The sequence below is a fragment of the Nothoprocta perdicaria genome, unplaced genomic scaffold (genome assembly GCF_003342845.1).
Source record: "Nothoprocta perdicaria isolate Ctin4 unplaced genomic scaffold, notPer1 scaffold_508, whole genome shotgun sequence".
In the NCBI taxonomy this organism is placed as follows: Eukaryota; Metazoa; Chordata; class Aves; order Tinamiformes; family Tinamidae; genus Nothoprocta; species Nothoprocta perdicaria.
In genome coordinates, this window is record NW_020455764.1 from 79,788 (window position 1) to 99,727 (window position 19,940).

Genomic DNA, 19,940 nt, shown 5'->3' on the forward strand with positions numbered 1-19,940 from the left:
CCAATATGTTTTCCTTCTTCCAAATCTCACCCCTGTGGCAGTCGTGCTAGCAGATGCCTGACCTTAAAAAGAAAGGATACCAAATAGAAAGGAAGTGCTGCTGAAGCCAGATAGGCCCTGGGAGAAGAGCTGTGACCCCCCATGCCCCCCAGGAGGACCAGGACAAGGACCAGGTGGGAAGCTGGTGCTGACCAAGGCCCCCGCTCCGTGGCCACGCTGCAGTTCTGGTGGCTTGCCGAGCCACGGAGCGTGTCTCAGGAGCCGGGGGATCCAAAATGCTTCTCACCCTCTGCTCTGCTGCGCGCAGTCCCTGCCTCCTGCACTGCTATTTTGAAATCGCATTTAGGCAGAAAAGCAGCTGGTGACGGTGTTGGACCAAATCCTGCTCGGGATTTAGCAGAGGCAACGTTTCCCGCTTCGCATAGTAACCCAGAGGCCTGACACATGACGGAGTAAGCACACTTTCCTCCCCACGGACAGCACCGTGGGCCTTCCCAGGAAGCAGAGCCRCAAAGCTCCGTTTAAATCCCCCTCCCCAGCAGCAGCAGCTAGGCCGGAGGCTGCAGGCCTGGCCTTGCAGAGCCTGCGGGTGCTCCCCGGTGCGGGCTGCGAGGCAGCGACTGGGCGCACAGCCCTTGGGCGAGGAGCCCAGCTCTGCCCGTCGGCCCAGCGCTGCTCACCGGGACACCGGCCACCTCATCCCCATCCAATGGCCCCGAGGGCCTCCAGTCCCTCCTGGAGTGCAGGCTCTGCCCAGGAAAGGTCTCTGCCCACATTTAATGATGTTTTGCAGGAGCAGACAATATCCACCCTGCATCTTCTTCGTTTCTCTCACTGCTCTGGCTCTTGTAGGAAAGCAGACCTAAGCGTTGGGCTGTTAGGCGTGGAAATAATGATACCAAAAGGCATTTCACTTGAAAGGTGGCTTTTCTTCTCCCCCWTGTTGTTCCTTTCAAACTCAGTGAAGTATAAACACAGCTTAGTCTGCACAAGAGCAAACGAGGTAAGGTCCACGTAATTCTGCCACTGCTGTGGGACAGTGCGTGCTCTGTCAATAATTACATTTTATTGGCGAGAAAAGATGTCACTTGCGTTGCATCCGCATTTGCATTTTAAAAGTAGCTGTTGTCAGCTCGAACTTGCAGGAAGATCCAAGAACACACCCTCATCTATCATTCCCCTGCGAAGCCGCTTTGCCCCGCGTGCCAAAGGTAATTGCAGCGTCGATTAAATAGGGAATTTATGGCTCGCTGGTGACACCTTACGAAGCCTGGTCTCGACATGGGGCCGTTGGATGCAGTAGCCTCGTTTGGGTTGCATCTCCCACACTCCCAAGGGAAGCACCTTGTCCGTCCATAGGGAGTCTCTGCTCCCTCGGCGGGACGTGGGCACGGCTTGGCGCTCGCCCGCGGGCACTGACCTCGCTGCCGTGTCTGCTGCAGGGCGTGTTGGAGAGCTTTCTGGGCACCGCCGTGACTGGAGCCATCTTTTGCCTTTTCGCCGGCCAGCCCCTCACCATTTTGAGCAGCACGGGACCTGTGCTGGTCTTTGAAAGGCTCCTCTTTAATTTTAGCAGGTAAGTGAAGGGCTGGCGGGGGCGGGGAGGAGGGGAGGGCTCCCACACGGATGAGACACGCGCTGGGGAAGGAGCGATGGGCAGGGGAGGTGGCGCATGGACAGAAACACCCGTTTGGTCCTTGCCGAGATGACCGCGAAGCCACAGGTGGGGTTTTCACAGACCAGCGCTGCCCGGTGTGTGCTGGGTGCGGATCTTCCTYGGGATTCTTGGAAACCCTTTGGCAAGGCTACGCGGGCAGGGGAATCTCACTGCTTTCAGTCAGGGCATTCCTCCTCCCCAAGCGCTCCGTGTTTCCCACGGCATCCAGGACAGGCCTCCAGCTCACAGGGACTTTACTAACAGAATCCAACAGCTGTCCAGGTACCAAAATGTTTCCTTTTGTGATAATAGCTGCTTTTCATAAAAGAATTGGCGTATTCTCTGACGATTTCACRTCTAGCACTACTGATGGTTTTGGATGATGCTGAAAAGGATTATTTTATGTCAAACAGAAAATACCCCTCCCATCGGAGACAGCTCGCCATGTTCCCAGTTGTGGAAGACTTGCATTTTACAACGTGACATGAAAAGTATTGGGATTTAAGACAAAAGACTTTCAGGAGCAGCTGCCCGTGATGCGGAGCGGTTCTCTTGCCGTTTGCAGCTATTTTTAGAAAAGGCCTATTGAATTATTAAGCTGGAGCAGGGCTGCAGGTTGCTGCAAGGCAGGAGACGTGAGCTATATTTGGTCACTTAATTGTATTTGCTTCGTTATATTGCATCTATGTGGGTAGCTGCTCGTCTGAGTTGGTAATGGAAGGAATAACTGAGGGGATAGAATCTGACTAGGTCTTTCCTATGAATACCCTGCACTTGGAGAAGTCTTTTGAGGAGCGGGTGGTGTATTTATTTAAGATCTACTTTTGCAGTACTCTTAGGGTGAGATGCTTTTCTCTGGCAACTTCATCACGCTGACAGTGGCAGGATGAGCTGCCTGGCACTGATTCTGGTGCCACGTTATCGAAGCCGGCACGACTTAATCCCCAGGGCTGTGGGGTTGGAAGGCCCTGTGGATTCCCASCACTCTATGGGTCCTCCAAGGCAGAGGACCCAGACCCAGGACCAGACAGGACCATGTTTGCTCCTCTGCAGGTAGAGGTTGGTCTTGCACGAGAGGATGCCACAGAGAGGCTTCCTGCCCCTTCTCCTTAAAACTAGGTTCAACCTTGGGTTTTGGGGCAGCGGGGCCCTGCAGCCTCTCTCGTCACCCCTGTCTCCTCACCCTGCCGCACCCCAAACCAGAGGAGCTCTGGAAGGGAGCTGGAAGGCGCCCCTCGCMGAGAGCCCTGCAGCAGGGCAGCTCTTCCGTCCTCTTGCTTTGCCGAGCGTGAAGGAGGCACGCGCTGTAGCTCTCTGCATCCTGCTTGGACGTGGGAGCAAGAGAGCAAGATGGACAAAGGCTTTCTGGGGCTTTTGGGGAGAGAGGGAGTGGTTATTTTCCTCCTGGAAAGGAGGTGGAGTTGCCTGACCCCTCGTGTTTCCCTTCGTGTTCTCCCCACCTTGCTGCAGAGACAACGATTTTGACTACTTGGAGTTCCGCCTCTGGATCGGTCTCTGGTCGGCGTTCCAGTGTCTCGTGCTTGTGGCCACCGACGCCAGCTTTCTGGTGAAATACTTCACCCGCTTCACCGAGGAAGGCTTCTCCTCCCTCATCAGCTTCATCTTCATCTACGATGCTTTCAAGAAGATGATCAAGCTGGCAGATTACTACCCCATCAACTCCCACTTCAAAGTAGACTATATCACACATTACTCTTGTGCCTGTGAACCTGTAGATCCAGGTAAGGGAAAGTTTTATTAGCTCTCCAAACTGCAGATAAAAGGTTCCCCTTGCTTTCTCTCGGTGTTGTGCTGCCGCCGAGATAGTAGAGAGATGGCTCAATCCTCCTTTATCAGTTGTCTTCAGATAACTTACGTTAACCTTATTTTTGAAGGCAGCATGGCCTTCTTAGAGAATCTCACAGAGTCACAGAGAGGTTGGGGTTGGGAGGGACCTCTAGAGATCACCCAGTCCAACACTCCTGCTCAAGCAGGGACACCATTGCATGAGCTAATGCTCAACTGACAGATTGGGAAGCATGTGGAACTACAATTACTTGGATTTAGGAGGCCAGCCTGCTCTGTAGCTGTACACATGATGTTGCCTTTAACRGTCACGTTCCTCCAGCTTCACCCTAAGTGGTAACTGGAATTTCTTTCTAGCCCTCCCTACTCTCTCACGAGCAGGTCRGTGGAGAAGCTGTCTCCGTATCTTTGTCTTCTCCCATCCCTGCTGTCACTAGTTTTGCCTGGCAGTTCCTGGGGCACTGCAGTGGGGACTAGGCCAGTCCCAGGATCTGCTGGAGCCTCTTGCCAAGTGCAGGTGCCGGGTTTACTCAGGGTGTTACCCACGGGTGCGTGGCTCCCACCTCCTGCCTGCGTGGCCCAGTGCCGGAGCGCAAACACTGGCTCATGAGAGCAGATGGGAAGCGTGTCCAAGGCCTCCCGCAAAACGGGCAAGACAAATATTCCCGAGGCAGAGAGCTGGCAACGCGGCTGGGAACAGAAGGCTGCAGAGCCCAAACACAGGCAGGCGTGCGCCAGCCTCACCCTTTGGAAAGTCGGAGCCGCTTCGGGGTTCCCACGCACAGCGAGGCCCGTTGGTCCGGGCTCAAGGTAAACTCGAGGTTATCTCAGCGTCCCTGGCAGGCTCGGGAAAGCYGCCCCTTTGCAAAACACGTCAGCACCTGGATGTGTTTGAGCCCGGGTTTACCTTGCTTCCCGGGTGCAAGATCCCTGCAAAGAGTGCAGCGCTGCTCCCGTTCCAATGGGAGGCTGTTTCCCTCCTGCCTGCTGGGCCTGTGGGGAACGGGCTGCGCTGCCACCCTCTGAGTGGGCAATGCCAAAACCCGAGCCTGAGCTGCCCACCTGAGGGCGAGAAGAAATGCCTCCTTTGAGGTTTATTTTGATCCAGAAATTCACAGGAAAATACTGCAAAATCATAAAAAAAAAAAAAAAAAGATGTATTGTCTGTCTATATATTTTTTATCTGATTTTTTATTTATTACAGTGAACTCCATAATGAAAAACCAGCTTGGAATACACTTTCCTTACCCAGTTCCTAAGTGCTTACTGACCGATGCCTTTGAGTCCCTCAGGAGCAGTCCCTTAGCCTCACCTACCCGGAGCACAGCGCCTGCCAGTGCGACTCGCCGCCCTTTGACGAAGATCTAGGAGCAGATGACTGCAGAGCCGAGAGGGGCTTTCGCAGCACGCCCTCAGCACTCGTGTTCTTCTCCTCTCTTGCAGTGAATAGCTCGCTGTTCAATGGGACGAGCGTGCTGTCCGCTGAGGGGCTGCCCTACGCCTCCACGGAGCCGGTGAGTGCGGCTTCCCGGAGGCCTCCGCGCCGCCTCCGGGGCACGTTGGCCTCCCTCCTCTCCCTACGCTTGCGCTCTGCAAAGAGCAGCAGTCCAGGCCCAGCAGCAAGGGAGGAGATGGGGCCTTTTTTATGTGTTTTCCCCCTTTTTGCTCAACAGAGCCAGGCAGCAGGTGAGGAAATGAGTGTGGAGCTTGTTTTCCCCCCCACACATCAGCAACATGAGCTGTGTCTCTTTGGACCCACAGAACGTGCTGCAGAGGCTGCAGTTTCTTACGTGCAGGCCTCTAGTAAGCTTTGCTGGACTTCCTAATGAAGATTTCGCTTATTAAGAGCAACTTTTTGTACTTGGCACTTCTCGAGAGCATCCCTTTGGGGTAACTTGCACATTGGGCTGAATTAGTTTGTTCCTGCATTTGTGACGAGTTTCCTACAACTAACACATCTCATAGTTCTTCATTTTGGGTATTTTAAAATATTCTCTCTGTAATTTGATGACTGGCAAGAGTATAATTTGCTTCATTTRGGTTTTCACGCAGAAAGGCAGGAGTAGAGACAACGTGATTTTAAAACTCCCCAGATTGCCAGAAGTTTGTAGGTCCCCAAAACCACCTTAAATTTTACTTGTCTTTAACATGTGTTCCCTGAATTCACATTCTCCTCTGGAGATGATGCTCCCTGTGCACATCTCAGACTGAGCTCACTGCTGTGTGCACATTTTTAGTCCTGGCCCTGGCATTACCATGAATTATGTACGTGTGGGGAGAGGAAAACTCGCTTCCTTGGACGCCGCTTTGCAAGGAGCATTAGGAAGCAGACGATCATCTAACGTGGCCTGTGCGGCTCTGGGTTCCACAATGAGATTTTAAATACGAGCAGCGCCTCCCTGCCTGGCAATTAGAGTCAGTTGTCATTAGTGAGAAAGCCTCTGCGTCGGGGCAGAGGCAATCACAGGGAGCTGGAGTGCAGGTCCTTCCTGGTGAGACCGTGGGCACGGGACCCGCAGGTCCCAGTGAAGCCTAGGGGTGTTATTGAACTTGTGGCTGCTGCCTTGAGTCCCAGCAGGAGAGCCGGGGCCCTAGGACGTTTCTGCAGCCAGGGGCAGCTTTTCCCAGCCCTGCTGTCCCCCTGTCATAGAATCCTTCAGGTTGGAAGGGCCTCACGGAGATGTCCCCTTTGCTCCGCAGTACAACAGCACCGTTGACTGGGCGTCTCTGACCAAGAAGGAGTGCCTCAAGTACGGGGGGCAGCTCGTGGGCAACAACTGCGAATACGTCCCCGACATCACCCTCATGTCCTTCATCCTCTTCTTTGGCACCTACACCTGCTCCATGGCCCTGAAGAAGTTCAAGACCAGCCGCTATTTCCCAACCACTGTAAGTATGTCCTGTCCTTTACTCTGTGCCYTTCCTCCTGCAGAGGGCCAAGGGAAGCCCTCCTTTTGCTGGAGCTGCAGCACGCAGGCACGAGTGCTTTGCAGGAAAGGCAGATTGCTTTTGTCAGGAGAAAAGCCTGGTTAACCAAGGTATGCCCTGCAGTCCCTTAGCTTTCACTCTTGCTCCACTGCACGTGAGGAAGGCACAAGGAAGTCAGCAGAAGAGCCAAAATCTGTCACTGGGTGTGACAACGATTCTGAAATTACTGAAGGCAACGGTTCAAAGCTAAGATATGTGTTAATACAGTTTAGCACAGTTTTCACGTTACCACTTAGCATGGGAAATGCTCAAAACTTAGTGCAAAACTGTTGAACTCGATGGTAATCTATATCTGGCCTACCTGTTACGGTACASACTTGCGAGAGAAATGCCCTTTGGATCAGGTGCGAAAAGAAGAAGGTCCTCAAAGTCCTTGCATAGATTTAAATGCAATTTTTCCCAGACCTAGAGACAACTTCTGTGCGTCTCAAGTAGCTCGCCAGACATCTGCTGGTCGCGTCTGCCCGGCTAAAGCCGCCGCAACAGCTGGTAAAGGTATTAAGGGGGAGAGGAAAGCCAGRCCCTGCGGCTGCGAGCGGCTCAGCTGGAGCCGTGGGGCTGGCAAGCCGGCCCTGCCCGGGCTGAGCCTGCCCCCTTGCAGCAGGCGAGCCCCACACGCAGCGGGTGAGCCCCGCCTTGCCGCAAAGCCCCTTTCCTTCAGGAAGCCTCCCCCCGGATTCTGGCGTTCCAACACGCCAGGATTTATGTTTACCGTTCCGCAGCGTTAGAGTGGAGCCTCGATTATTTTTAATAAAAAGGAAGCAGATGCCCCGCAGGCTGGAATGCAGCTAGTTTTGCTGTAGCCCCGGGAAGCGGGGCAGCCTGGCAGGAGCAGGGCTGAAGGGTGCACGGCGGCTGCGGACGGGCCATGGGTCCTGCCCGGCTAGATGTGGGGCTGAGCAGTGAGACATTCAGCTTGTCGGAACCGCCTGGATTTCAGGTGCACTTGAGGAGCCTGCTTCTTTTCCTTCTTTCCGTAGATTCCCCATTTGAACAGAAATAATCTAATCTCTGCCACTCATACAAAATATTGCACCTGCGGTGGAAAATTGGGTCTTTTCTAAACCATTGCCTGGTGCAAAATGCCATTTCTTTTCCCTTTCCCCGATTTTTATCTGCTTTGCAAAATAAGTCATGTTAGAAGAATGGAGTCTCAGTATTTTTTTTCACRATTCCACAAGCTTCAGGAATCCTGAGATGACATGAGAAGCTAAATGTTTGTCACTAAAAAGAAAGTCTCTGGCTCTGGTGATATCACAGAAAGACACAAATATATGAACCCTCAGAAATCAGGGGTTAAATGGAAGCAGACAGCATTTAATATCTGTAGCAATGTCACTGTGTTATCAGCTTGATTCCTAAAAGGTCCGTATTTGCCATTATTGCAAGTTGATCATAAAAGCTCTTTCAGCGTGACCATTACGAATCAGGAAAACAAAAGAGTGYCTAATAAAAGAATGTCTGTAAAAGAGAGGGAAAAGGAAAGAAATTCACATTGTTTAAGAACTATTCCTGAGGTCTGTGTGAGTGGTTTAGCCACCTCTGGGATAGTTTTGGAACTTCTGTAAAAAAAGAACAATCTTCAGTTATTTATTTCCTTCAGTAATTTATTTCCTTCATTTTTTTATTTAGCTACTGGATGGAAATGGTTAAATGTACTCATGGAAAAAATGAGTCAGGACAAAAATGTGTGAGGAAATGGGGTTTCTACTCACAGGTTAATCATTGCAGTCTGACAGAGTAGCAAAGCCGAGATCTTAAATGCTGGTGGCTGTGGTTGTATTGGCCATATATATTTGGCCCACAGCTGCTCTTTAAATCCACATGTAGATGGCCTTGATCTGTCCCGAGGGCTCAGAAGTGGGTACCACCTTCCAGAAGGGAACTACAGGGCAGTTTCCTAAGATAAAGGGCTAAAACTAAAGGGCTGTAAAGTTCTAAAACTAAAGGGCTGTAAAGATTCAGCAACTAATGAGAGCTGAAGGTGCTGACAGGCATCAAGACCCAGCAGTCTGGTTGTTGTGCCCTTACTGAGGTGGGATTTAAGTGCAGACTGAGTCTGCTTTGGAAAACCTACAGCAAAGAGGGTCCTCTACCAAAGCTCTTGGATATGAAATGGTTTACCCAGGAAAGGGCCCAGGTTTTCTYAGCAGGATTGTGCCACAAGCCTTTGGGGCAGTGGCACAGAGAAGGGGGCATCCATGCTCATGGTGATTGCTGGCTGCTGTTGAATGCAATATTTGTAGGAATCTTTTGAAGAATCCTGGTGGGAATTTCTGACAAATGCAGTTTTCTTTTTCCTTGGGCTTATTTTCATCCTTCCATTTAGGMTTAATCGTTTGGTTTTCCACACACAGCCCAATAAAGTCCCAAGGCACATGGAGGAACATGGCACCAGACATTACAAGGTGCACCTTTGCTTGCACCAAAAAGAAAGAAACCATCAGCTTATATTGCCACCAAACTCCAGGCTAGGGCACCACATTGAAATGGAAGCCTGGGTGAAATGGCTCYTCACAGGACTGACTATTCTTATGGAATCCACTTCTGTTTCAGGCCAGGAAGCTCATCAGTGACTTTGCCATTATCCTGTCCATTTTGATTTTCTGTGGAATCGATGCCCTGGTTGGTGTGGACACACCGAAACTAATTGTGCCAAGTGAATTCAAGGTAGGTGCCTCTCAGCTCCTTCTGTGCCCTCTGAGATAGGTTTCCTTTTCCACCCACCCTCCTGTGTAAGATCACTTGAGCCAGAAGGGCAAAGAAGTCAGCTCTCTGCAAAGGACCRTTTCACTTGCTTGATATCCTTTTCAGCAGCACTGTTTTGCTGGTGGATTTATCTTCTAAGTCATGCTTCAACACTTTGAAGACAYCCCCAGCTTCTCCTACCTTTTCTGGGCAGTGCAGGATCCTATTTCAGGGAGGCATTTTAGAAAAAGGAGGGAAAAGGCATTTTAGAAAAGCTACTCCAAGGTACTTGTCCTCGGAGAGGCCYCCTAGTAACCTTGCTGCTGATCAGCTCACAAAAAGTCATCTATATGAGCAATTCCTGATTTTTAAGAGTATTTCATTATTGTTTATGGCAAGGATTGAATTGTCACAAGCGTCAAGTGTCTCCCTGTATCCACTCAAGGGAGGGAAGAGTCCTGTTGCTGCAAATGTAAAGGGGTCTSTACTAAGATGAGCTCACTTTTATGTTACCACTAACAGAAGCTTTCCTGTCCTTTCTCTTAAAAGCCAACCAGTCCCGAGAGGGGCTGGTTTATCCCRCCTTTCGGAGGGAACCCCTGGTGGGTCTATCTCGCTGCAGCCATCCCTGCACTGCTGGTGACCATCCTCATCTTCATGGACCAGCAAATCACAGCTGTCATCGTCAACAGGAAAGAGCACAAGCTCAAGGTGAGCCCTGACATGGGGGCAGAGGTSGCCTTTGGTGGCAATATTCTGGTCTTTCCTTGAAAGGACCATGCTCTTCAGGTGTAAACATGTGAGCAAGACATTATATTATTTATGCATATAGGCTATTCAAAACTTCTCTTGTGACATACTGATCTAAGCAGCACTTTACTGTCCTCAGAGYCTTATTATTCCTGCAGCTACATTCCTGGAAGCAGAGCAGGTCCATCTCAGTTAGAAGGCTGGATGAAGGTCATTTCAGGCTCTGCTAGTTCTGATCCCAGAGGTGTATTTTACCTTGATAAATCTGCAGGACTCTGCCTTTCTGAAGAATTAAAACAGGAAAGAGAGCGTGCATCTACCCACAAACACATAGTTATATGTTAATCCTGTTTGCATATTTCCTGTTATGTGTGTTTGTTGACTTTATTCGTCCATCTGGTGTGTTCTGCTCTTCCAGTMGGAGATGAGAAATTGTTAAATTAAACACTGTCAGGAACTGAGGAGAAAGAAAATTTCTGTTCTTGACAGTGTCTGCCTGAATGGGGTGAGTGCAGGCTGCCTGCCTGGCTGGGTACATCRCTGAGAGGATTCATCTCTCTGAAACACCAGTCCCTACGTCTGATGTGAGGAGATGCCTAGGAAGGACAGGATGTCTCCCAGTGCGGATCCTTGTCAGACTTAACTTTCTGGCATCTTTTTTTTCCAACAAGAAATATGGAAAGCTGCTTGGGCCAGCATAAGGCTCTGATTTCTGCCTTACAGCTGCTGTGCAAAGCTCTTGGATTTTGGTAATGCTGGTGCTTCCAAAGAGCATTTCATTTTACTCAAGTGATTTAAGAAACTAGTTCTGAATTTAAGTTCAGCTCACTCAGACCTCTCCTCAAGCATCACATGGTTCCCAGCAGCTGATTTCCTTCTGCCCCCTTCCTCCCTCAAAGACACTGCCCCACTCCCTGTCCCCTGCTGCTGTTCTCAAGCAGGGGAAGGTGCCCTGGTTGTGGCCACCTTTCTCCCTGTGGTTCTGCTGCACGTTACGAGGCAGGATCTGATTTTTCCTCCCAGATTTCCACAGGTCAGCGTGAAGGGGAAGGTGGCCAGAGTGAATCCACCAGTCCGGCGGCTCTCTCAGAGGGAAGCTTGTTGAGGGAAGGAGGAYGCCTTGGTGTGAGCCAGACTCGTGGTAGGCAGTCAGAGCTGGGCTAGGGGGTTTTCCTGCCCCATTCCTGGTGCCAGGGAGCATCCAGGGGAGCTCAGCGCTGAGCACGGATCCTGTGCCCAGCTCTGAGGTTGCACTGCTGGTGGGTTGTCCTTTCACAGCACCATTCCAGGTGGGAAGGAGCAAGCTAAGCGTGGGGGACGTGGGTTGCCGTGCGTAGCCTTGCAGGCAGCCCCTGCTCCCCAGAGCCCGGCCTCGCTGCTGCCAAAGCTGCACCCACCGTGGGATCCTGTCCGCTCCCAGGGGCCTCCTTCCCACGGGAGCCCAGGTCTAGCCCCAGCCCTGACCTCCTTTCTCTTTGGACTCGGCTGCGTCATTGCGCCGGAGCCAAAATCTATCTCGCCTTATCAACGCGGGCAAAGTTTCCCTAGATCCGACAAGCCCCTATGGACATGTTTATCGTGTAAGGCGATCGCCGTTGGAGGTGCCAAGCAATCGGCAGAACAAGGTCCCTTTGTGCGCAGGCCATCGCGGAGCGAGCGCACGGAGCCTCGGGAGAAGGTCCTGCAGCTTTGGGGGAGCCGTGGGAACCCACCCTCGACAGGGCATTCCGGCAAGGAGTGAGCTGGAGGCATTGAGGTGCACCCAAGGCAGAGCCACAGTGGGAGCTCCTTTTTGAAGAGCTTTGTAGGTGCCGACCTAGAGCATCCTGGGATGTGCCAGTGTTTTTAAAATAAACTTCCCAAACTGGTGCTGCACAGTTTCTCACGCCTGCAGGGCTTTTCCTTTCCCCGCATGGGCAGTTTTGTTGAAAAATACTGAATTCTTCTCGGAGAAGATTCGCCCTTCCTGCTGACACTYCAAGTGGCCTAGGCTGTGAGAGTAAAGACTCCTTCAAAACAAGGGTAGCACAGGGTTACTGCTTAGATGTCAGCTTTATTGATCATTTAGAGAGCTATTTGTCTTGGAAATGCAGCTCTTCTCTCCACCTAGCTCATGTTTGAAGAGGAGGATGGCCCAGCTCTTGCGGACACTGGCACGAGGTTGAAGACCAACCTAGGACCATCCTAGAGGAGTGAGTTTGAGGAGCAGGGAAAGGGAAAGGCTTGGTAGGCGGTGGAAGTGCTGGCAGAGAGCCCTGAGGCTGCTATGAAGCAACCATCAAAACATCTCTTTCTGCCATATGGACCTGGCAGACATATGGACCTGGCAGCTCATCCTGGGCCCACACCTTCCTCCCTCAAGGACAAGCTAATCTCTGCCCTGGCCTTGAACCACACCATTAGGTAAAGGCGCTGGGGAGGCAAGGTGCAGAGGGGACTGCTGCCAGCTTGGCAGGAGAAGGTGCTTTTGGTGCATATTTGCTTCCTGCAGGTATCCTCCTTCCTCACGCTGAGCACCTGCATGGCTCCGGGCTTCTTTGGTGTGTCCGCAGCTTGACGTACATATCCRCTCTTCATGCAGCTGTGCAAAGGGCTGAAAACCAAGCGTAACCCTTCCCAGACAGGTCCTTTTCTTTCCTGCCGATCCCCAGGGATCACATCCTCCCCCGCACGGAAGAGGCCTCTGCTCGCTTTGCAGGCGCCGTGCACGGTTCTGGGATCAGCACTCAGTGTACTCTCTTACTAGCAAACTATAAACATTCCAGGCAAGTGCTGTTTAATATAAAAATCTGCTTCCTGCCTGCTTTGTTAGGGTCGCAAGAACAGGCTTTTGTTCAGGTGCAGGTTCTCTGCTCCTTCCCTGCCGCTGGGCACCGAAAAATGCCGCCTCAGTGCACAAAATCTGCCGTAGGCCAAAAGGAGGAGGGTTTTTTTCTTTCTTTCCTATTAGTGCCCTGTTAAAATATTGGCAGGTTGTCCCTGGCTCGCCGTGGCTGTGGTGCTGCCAGGCAGCCAAGGTAAGCAGAGCRCCTTCCAGGGCAACAATGAGCACTGTTCAGCTCGAGCAGGGCTGCTTTCCCTCCGAGGTCACCCAGTGGGGCCGGCTCATTTGCTCTTGCCAATCAAATCAAATCCAGCAGGTTTGAAAAAACCTTAATCTCCTTTAAATTATCAGCCTTTGGAGATCTCCCTGGTGTTTTTCGGAAGGTTCTTCTTTTCTTGGAGGTGCTTTTGTTTCTTCACCTCTCCTTTTGACGTTTGTGACCACTCAATTTCCTTTCATAGTCTATTAAAGGGTGTGAAAAATAACTACGGCTAGTAACTACGGTGGTGTCCTCCAGCCCCAGGCACAAAGGGTGATGACAAGCCCATTTGTGTGGTCCTGACTCYGGGACTCTGCAGCCGCTTCCTCTCCTGAGTACACAAGCTCGGATCTTGGCACTGAACTAGGAAATGGCAAATGTTAACTTATGGCAGGCTTCACATTGCTCTCAGGTAGGCTTCAGCTAGAGCTGTTTTCCCAGAGCTGCTTAAATCCGAGGCTAGGCTTTAGGCTGGTTTTATTGTGAGGCAGCCTGGGTGCTCAGAGCTGTGTGCAGGTCCAGGCTGTCACGAGTGCACRGTGCCGCACTGGCACCGTTGTCCTTGCTGATGCCAAGCGAAGGCTCTATAAGCTGAAGTTGCTGGTATACTTGAAAAAAACAAGGAATTTTAAGGAGGGATCATGAGCAACCACTTTCTCCATCCTGCAGAGGTGGTCCACGACTTTCCAAAGTGCTGCTGGCATCTGAATCCAGTCAAAATAAGTGCGAACTGCTGGTGTGCCGGGCGGCTCCAAATCCCCTTTTCCTTCCGCTTCCCATGTGTTCAGGGAAGTGCTGCCTGCCTGCAGCAGGACCACGGAAACAGGTGGATCAGCCCGTGCTACTCTAACCCACCTCTTGTTTTCCAGACGGCTTCTCCTGCGCTCGCACTGCCCGGATTCCCACATTCCCTGGGTGCTGTGACGGCCTCGTGCTGGACACGGGGGCTGCTCCCTTAGTGCACGTGCAGCTGGGATGCTCCTGGCACCGGGATTTCTTGCCATCGTGTGACCTCATTCAAAATATGGGAACGTCTAATTACAAAAATGTGATCCCCAACTGCAAAAAAAAAAATGGGGTTTCTTTTATATTTTTTAAGAGGGGATGCAGAGCTCCTTGAGAATTCTGGAAAGCCCTGGTGATCCAGAAATAGGTGTTTTTGGATGGCTTGTTTGTGAGGACGTGCTTGTACTGCTTCCGAGGGTTAACGTGCAGCCCGCCCGGGGTTTTTGGGAGCCCGTGGCTCCCTGCTCCTGAGGCTGGGGCCTGTGAGGAGCCTCCCGGGCAGGGAGCTCCTTGCCAGGCCGCAGGGCTCACGCGGGAGCAGCTCCGCGTGCAGGTGCCGTCCAGGATCTCCTATCAAAGGGGCTTTGTCCCCTGCCGGCCGGCTGCTCCCGCGGCTCGCATTGTTTCCGGAGCTTGCGGAGCGGGAACGCACGGGCGGGCTCCCTGCCCGGGCCGGGAAGTCACCCTCCACAGAGCAAGGTGTCCTGCTCTGCTGGCTCCTTGGGACATTTCTTTCTCTTGGAGCAGGCCAAGCTGCTGCCTGCGAAATGGTGGGACAGGAGAGGCTGCTGCCCCCCGTGCCAGAGCGCTGGGAATTTGCACATATTTGGAATAACTGAGCTTAAGGGCTTGTGTGTCTCCCTTCACAGAAAGGTGCCGGGTATCATCTGGATCTGTTCTGGGTGGCCATCCTCATGATTGTGTGCTCCTTCATGGGTCTGCCCTGGTATGTTGCTGCTACCGTCATCTCCATCGCTCACATCGACAGCTTGAAGATGGAGACGGAAACCTCGGCTCCTGGAGAACAGCCCAAGTTTTTGGGAGTGAGGTACGTCCAGAAGGGCCTCGGGTGCCCTGGTTGCTCTCCAGGATCACTGCTCCTGTAGGCCTTGCTGCAACAGGAGGTCCAGGGGAAATAGCTCTTAGATTTGCAATCCAACTTCAGATTGGCCATACTTCCTAGAGGCTTTTTTTTGTCCTCAGTAGGAATATCCCCTTAGAGGTTTATCTGGTTTATCCCCCTGCGTGCAAATGCATAAGAGAGTGAGTGTGAAGAGGGGAGGAAGGGCAGGGACCTGCACACTGCATTTCCACTTAGGTGTCTGCTTTGGCACCCACAAACCTCCCTGCAGATGGTTCTGGTGCCAATGGCACATGGCAAAGTTTTCCTAAAGCGCTCTCTGGATTTCCAGGCCTGCACTGCAGCTCTCTGGAAGGTCCTGGGACACATCCCCATGGCAAAAAGCTAAAGCTTATCATGCCTGCAGCAGTCAATCCTGCTTAATCAAGCAGGATTAATTCCGTATTCAGTTGCCTTAATTAAGTGGTCTGCAGTGCTTTCAGTCGGAGCGGCAGCACTTCTGAAAATCGGGCCGCTTATTTAGGTGGTTAAACTGAAATTTAACGGCCTAACTTGCAGTAGGAAGGCATGTTGCTGGCGAAAGTATTTTTAGATACTGGGGAGGTTCCTGTTAGGGCAAACACAGAGGACCCCTGCGAATGCAGAATCTTCTCACTGTAAGAGTGCTACGACCGATATTCAAAATATACTGCTGTTTTAAGAGCGGCGAGCTAGTGATTTATCATCTAATTGCACGTTATAAACCCTGTCATGCAGATAACACGGTGTGCTAGTTAATGGGTTTGTGATGTTGAGCGTTGCCACACACTTGCCTCTGCTCAGTAGCAATGTGCTGTTGATGCACCAACAGTGCAGCAGACCTGCCTCGTGCTGCTGCCTTTGCATTGCCAGCCACCACTGAAAACATGCAAGAATGTCAGGCCTCTGAGCGGGCTTGAGTGCTCCTGAGAGGGAGAATTAAACCAGAACTAAAGCCGAAGCCACACTGCTAATCCATTGATTTTATTTCAGGGAGCAGAGAGTCACTGGATTCATCGTTTTCATTCTGACCGGGGTGTCCGTGTTTATGGCTCCCATCTTAAAGGTAAGCACCTGATGGTCTTTGCATCCTCTCCTCGCCCTGCTGAAGGACAAGCAAGGGGCCAGTGCCACCGTAACCCTCACCTTGTTTTTCTGCTACTAAAATATCTTAAGTCTGCCTCAGTGGCCCATCGAGAGGCTGTAACTCAGCTGAGTGAGAGTTCGCAGTGCTCGTGGCAGTGAGCAGAGCCTGCAGCTGGTGGTATGAAAAATGTAATATACAGGGAATTTTACCAAAAGATATCGAATTATAGGAAAATCGGGCCACTTATTTAGGTGGCTAAATTGAAATTTAATGGCATCACTTGCAGTAGGAAGAGTTGCTGCTGGCGAAAGTGTTTTTAGGTGTGGGGAGCAGCTCTCTCTATTTCTTGGTTATAATTTATTACTCTTCACGAGCGTTTCTGTAGCGGATCATACTAATTTAGGTTGCTAGTCCAAATGGCCTTTCCTTGCCAGCTCTCTCTCCCRCTTTCGCACCCCGCTCTCCCCTTCCCTCGCTCACTGTTTCCCTCGGGAAGTGTTTTGCCCTCCCRGGGGGGTGTTTGAGGATACAGGGGCACACTCCAGGTCCATGTGCYGGCAGGACGCGCCTGGCGACGTTTCAGGACCTTTAACAACCCCCGCAGTGGCAGGGGCTCCTGCTGCAAAGCAGCGCTTTGCAAAATGCCCTGAAAAGCCTCTAAGTCCTCTCCTGCCAGCTGCAAATTGAACAGTAATGAGCCCAAATTCAATGAAAAAGTCAATCCGCGGCGTAATCCCCTCCTTGGTTTTCTGTGGCTGTCGCAGGGCTTGTGCTGGGTCTGAATGTCACTGATCCTCCCRCTCCATTATGGCAGATCTCCACAGAAACAGCCTCGGCCCCGCGGAGGGAATGGGAGGCACTTTCCTATAAATACATTTGTAATTCTCTTGGCCGGCAGCAGGTTTGCCCTGAATCCCCAGGCCAGCAGTCCCACGGTCAGCGGATGCGCTGGCAGAACAAAATCTTCCCCACTGAAGGCACTGCAGGACGCTGTGAAGTTTCTCCCGTGAACATTTTGCAGGATGAATTGGCGTGAAATAGTTAAATAATATTTGGGAAAATTGCTTTCCTTTTTTTTTGTTTAATTAATAAAAAAAAGAAAAGGAAGGGGAAAAGGGGAGCGCTATGAATGAACTAGACAGCTAAAGCAGAAAGCTGCCCAAGTTGCCCGAGGAGATGCTGTCTTGTCTGGTCGAATCCCTCAGAGCAGTGAGGGCACTGAATGCTTTGGACATCCCAGGCTCCCCGTCCCTCCCCTGCCGTGCACAGCAGTGGGGAGGTCCTGGAACCAGGCTACAGGAAAAGAGTTTGGCTTTTCACGTGAAATATAAAAGCTGAATGTGAAGTCTAAGGGCAGCTCCCTCYGGGAAGCAAAGTCACTGCGGAGATAAACGGGCACTCGAGGCTGCAGGAGGCGATGGGGAACGAGGGAGTCAGGTGAGGAAAGGGAAAATCACAGGAGGCAAAGCCTTGGTCCCCGAGGGCATCGCGCACCTCCTCGCGGGCCCTCACAGCCCTCGTGTCCCGGATATTCCCAGGATCCGGCCGGCACCAAGGCCTCGCGGGCTGTTTGCACGGCACCATTGCCACCTCTCATTGGTTGGTAACGCGGCGGGGAGCAGCAGGGTGGTGGAGCGGAGCCCGTGGTGGCCGGGCAGCGTGGCACCGGCGCCAAGGGAAGGGCTGCCCGGGCTCCGGTCCTTCCCTTCGCCCCCCGGYGCTCCGGCCCCGGGGCAGAGCCCAGTGCTCAGCTGGGCCCCTCCGTGCAGGGTCACCTCCTCCCTGCTGCTCACCTCCTCCCCTGGCATCCCCCCCGTCCGAGGGGCAAGCCAAGCCTCCCCTGGCATCCCCTGGTCCGAGGGGCAAGCCAAGCTTAGGTCAGGCCCCCACGGGCGCGGGGAGGTGCTGCATCCACAGCTTATTCACGCGTGGGCTTTCCCCTCTTGTTTTCCCCTCCAGTTTATCCCCATGCCCGTGCTGTACGGCGTCTTCCTGTACATGGGCGTCGCTTCGCTCAACGGCGTGCAGGTAAGTGCTCCTGGTGTGCCGTTACTAACGGGGCTTAATGATTATCAGGGTCATCAGCAGCCCCGTGGGCGCCCTTCGTGCTCGCCGAGGCGCCCGGCTGGCAAACGGCCCGGGTCAGCAGCCCAAGGGGGATCAGCTAGTGTGTGATTTATGGTGGCCACGGCATTGCCGAGCGGGAACGCCGCCGCGGGCGGCCAACGGGAAGCCAAGGCCCCTTGCTTTGTCCCTAAGGAAACATTACGTAAGGAGCCTTTCTCACGGGGCAGTTTCTTTCACGGGTGCAAGGAAGCTGGGAGTGTTTTTGTTCTTGCTGGCACCCTCTTAATCGYGCCCTTTCTTTCCAGTGCTGGGCTCTGTTCTAATGGGAAAAGACTCCGTGTTCTGGGAGCACCATGAGAATTTATTTGGGTATTCTTTAAAACGGCCCTGGCTCTCGCTCACGGGTTGGAGATTAATCTGGTGTCGGGATCAGTCAGAAGCGGGCAGCAGGCCCGAGTGCTGGCGAGGGACAACAGGGGGATTGTAAGAGTCGCCCTTGGGTTGCTTCTGCAGCGAGGATTTCCCGTGTTTCCTGGCCCAGGTGGCCGGGGAACCGGGCAGCTTGTTTTCAGCCCAKCAAGGATGTTTTTCACTCAGAAATCCTGGTGTGGGCTTCGCTCCAGGTCCGTCACATGCAGCCCAGGGCGAGTGATGCTGCCTGGAAAGCTCCCTGTCCCCCTCCTCCTGCACGTAGGTGCATTTCTGTTCTTGCCAGCATGATGTTTGCCCTCACCTTCGTGGACTGCCCGTCCCAGCTGGTTTGCCACGCGCAGTGCGTTGATGGCTCTTAGGGCTCCTTGGTGGAGACATGAGGGTTCCCTTCAGCCCCCCAGAGCTTGATGCTGGCTGTGTTTTAGGTGTTCATCTTATTTGCTCTGTTTTGTGGGCAAGGAAGTGCTTCCTTCAGCAGAAACTTCACTACGCCCACGGCTGCTGCAGATCCAGCTGGATATTTTGAAGCCAACAGAGCTATTTTCACTGACATCTTCGGTTTTTAGTTTACATGCTGATCATCAGAGCACACCAAGTCCTGCTGCTTAAAATACAGGCATCTGAAAGCCTCACTTTGAGAGGYGCTTGGCTCCAGCGTCCCTGTTTAGGTGCCAAATGTAGATGTAGGAGCTTAACTCGAGACAACTGAGTTAAAGCRTTTGGCCGACTACGCGTTAAGAAAAGGCTGCTTGGGATGGAAGAGTCAGGCTTAATTCTCTGCTGAATTCCCTTTATGGGGGGAAAGCAAGTGCATTCCAGGTCACCTGTCATGGTCTGATGATGTCTTTGCCACTCATTTTTGTGCTTTCACTTAAATGCCCCTCTTTCCTTTCGTGTTCTACCCAGTTCATGGATCGTCTGAAGCTGCTCCTGATGCCTCTGAAACATCAGCCTGACTTCATCTACCTGCGTCACGTGCCGCTGCGCAGGGTCCATCTGTTCACCTTCCTGCAGGTGGTGTGCTTGGCCCTCCTCTGGATTCTCAAGTCAACCGTGGCTGCTATAATATTCCCTGTCATGGTAGGTGATGTTCTCCCGCACCTTTTCCAGCCCCGCATCCCTTCGGTAGCCTGGGCCCTCCACACGCCRTCCTGGCAGATAAAATTCTCTCGCTGTAACAGTCCCTAGCCTTGATTGCAGCCCTACTCCCTTGATTGCACTGACGCAAGATTACATGAGGCAAATGTCCCCCACATCCTCTTGTTTGCTGTGGCTGCCYTCACAGAGATCCTCTGGAGGAAAACAAGCCTGGAAAGTTAATTTTTTTCCAGGAAGGTCAGGTTAGTTTTGACCCTTTCTGGCTGCCAAGGTGAGGTCTGCTGTTTTCTCCATGAGTTCTGTAAATGAATGAGAAGTTCATAGCTTTCCTTTTTTAGTCCCCACTAATCATTGTACAGAAAATGTCTCCCTTGCTGTTAAATCACACAGGCTGACACA

General features: G+C 52.3%; 1 protein-coding gene across 1 annotated transcript in view; it reads left to right on the forward strand.

The window, feature by feature from the left end:
* Positions 1-19,940, forward strand: part of SLC4A4 (solute carrier family 4 member 4) — a 96,286-nt gene that overhangs the window by 69,245 nt on the left and 7,101 nt on the right. The window contains exons 13-22 of the mRNA XM_026048031.1: positions 1,443-1,576; positions 3,128-3,399; positions 4,907-4,977; positions 6,164-6,352; positions 9,008-9,121; positions 9,689-9,850; positions 14,628-14,806; positions 15,851-15,923; positions 17,904-17,972; positions 19,350-19,523. Coding sequence (XP_025903816.1) covers positions 1,443-1,576; positions 3,128-3,399; positions 4,907-4,977; positions 6,164-6,352; positions 9,008-9,121; positions 9,689-9,850; positions 14,628-14,806; positions 15,851-15,923; positions 17,904-17,972; positions 19,350-19,523 — 1,437 coding nt within the window. The remainder of the gene's footprint in view (positions 1-1,442; positions 1,577-3,127; positions 3,400-4,906; positions 4,978-6,163; positions 6,353-9,007; positions 9,122-9,688; positions 9,851-14,627; positions 14,807-15,850; positions 15,924-17,903; positions 17,973-19,349; positions 19,524-19,940) is intronic.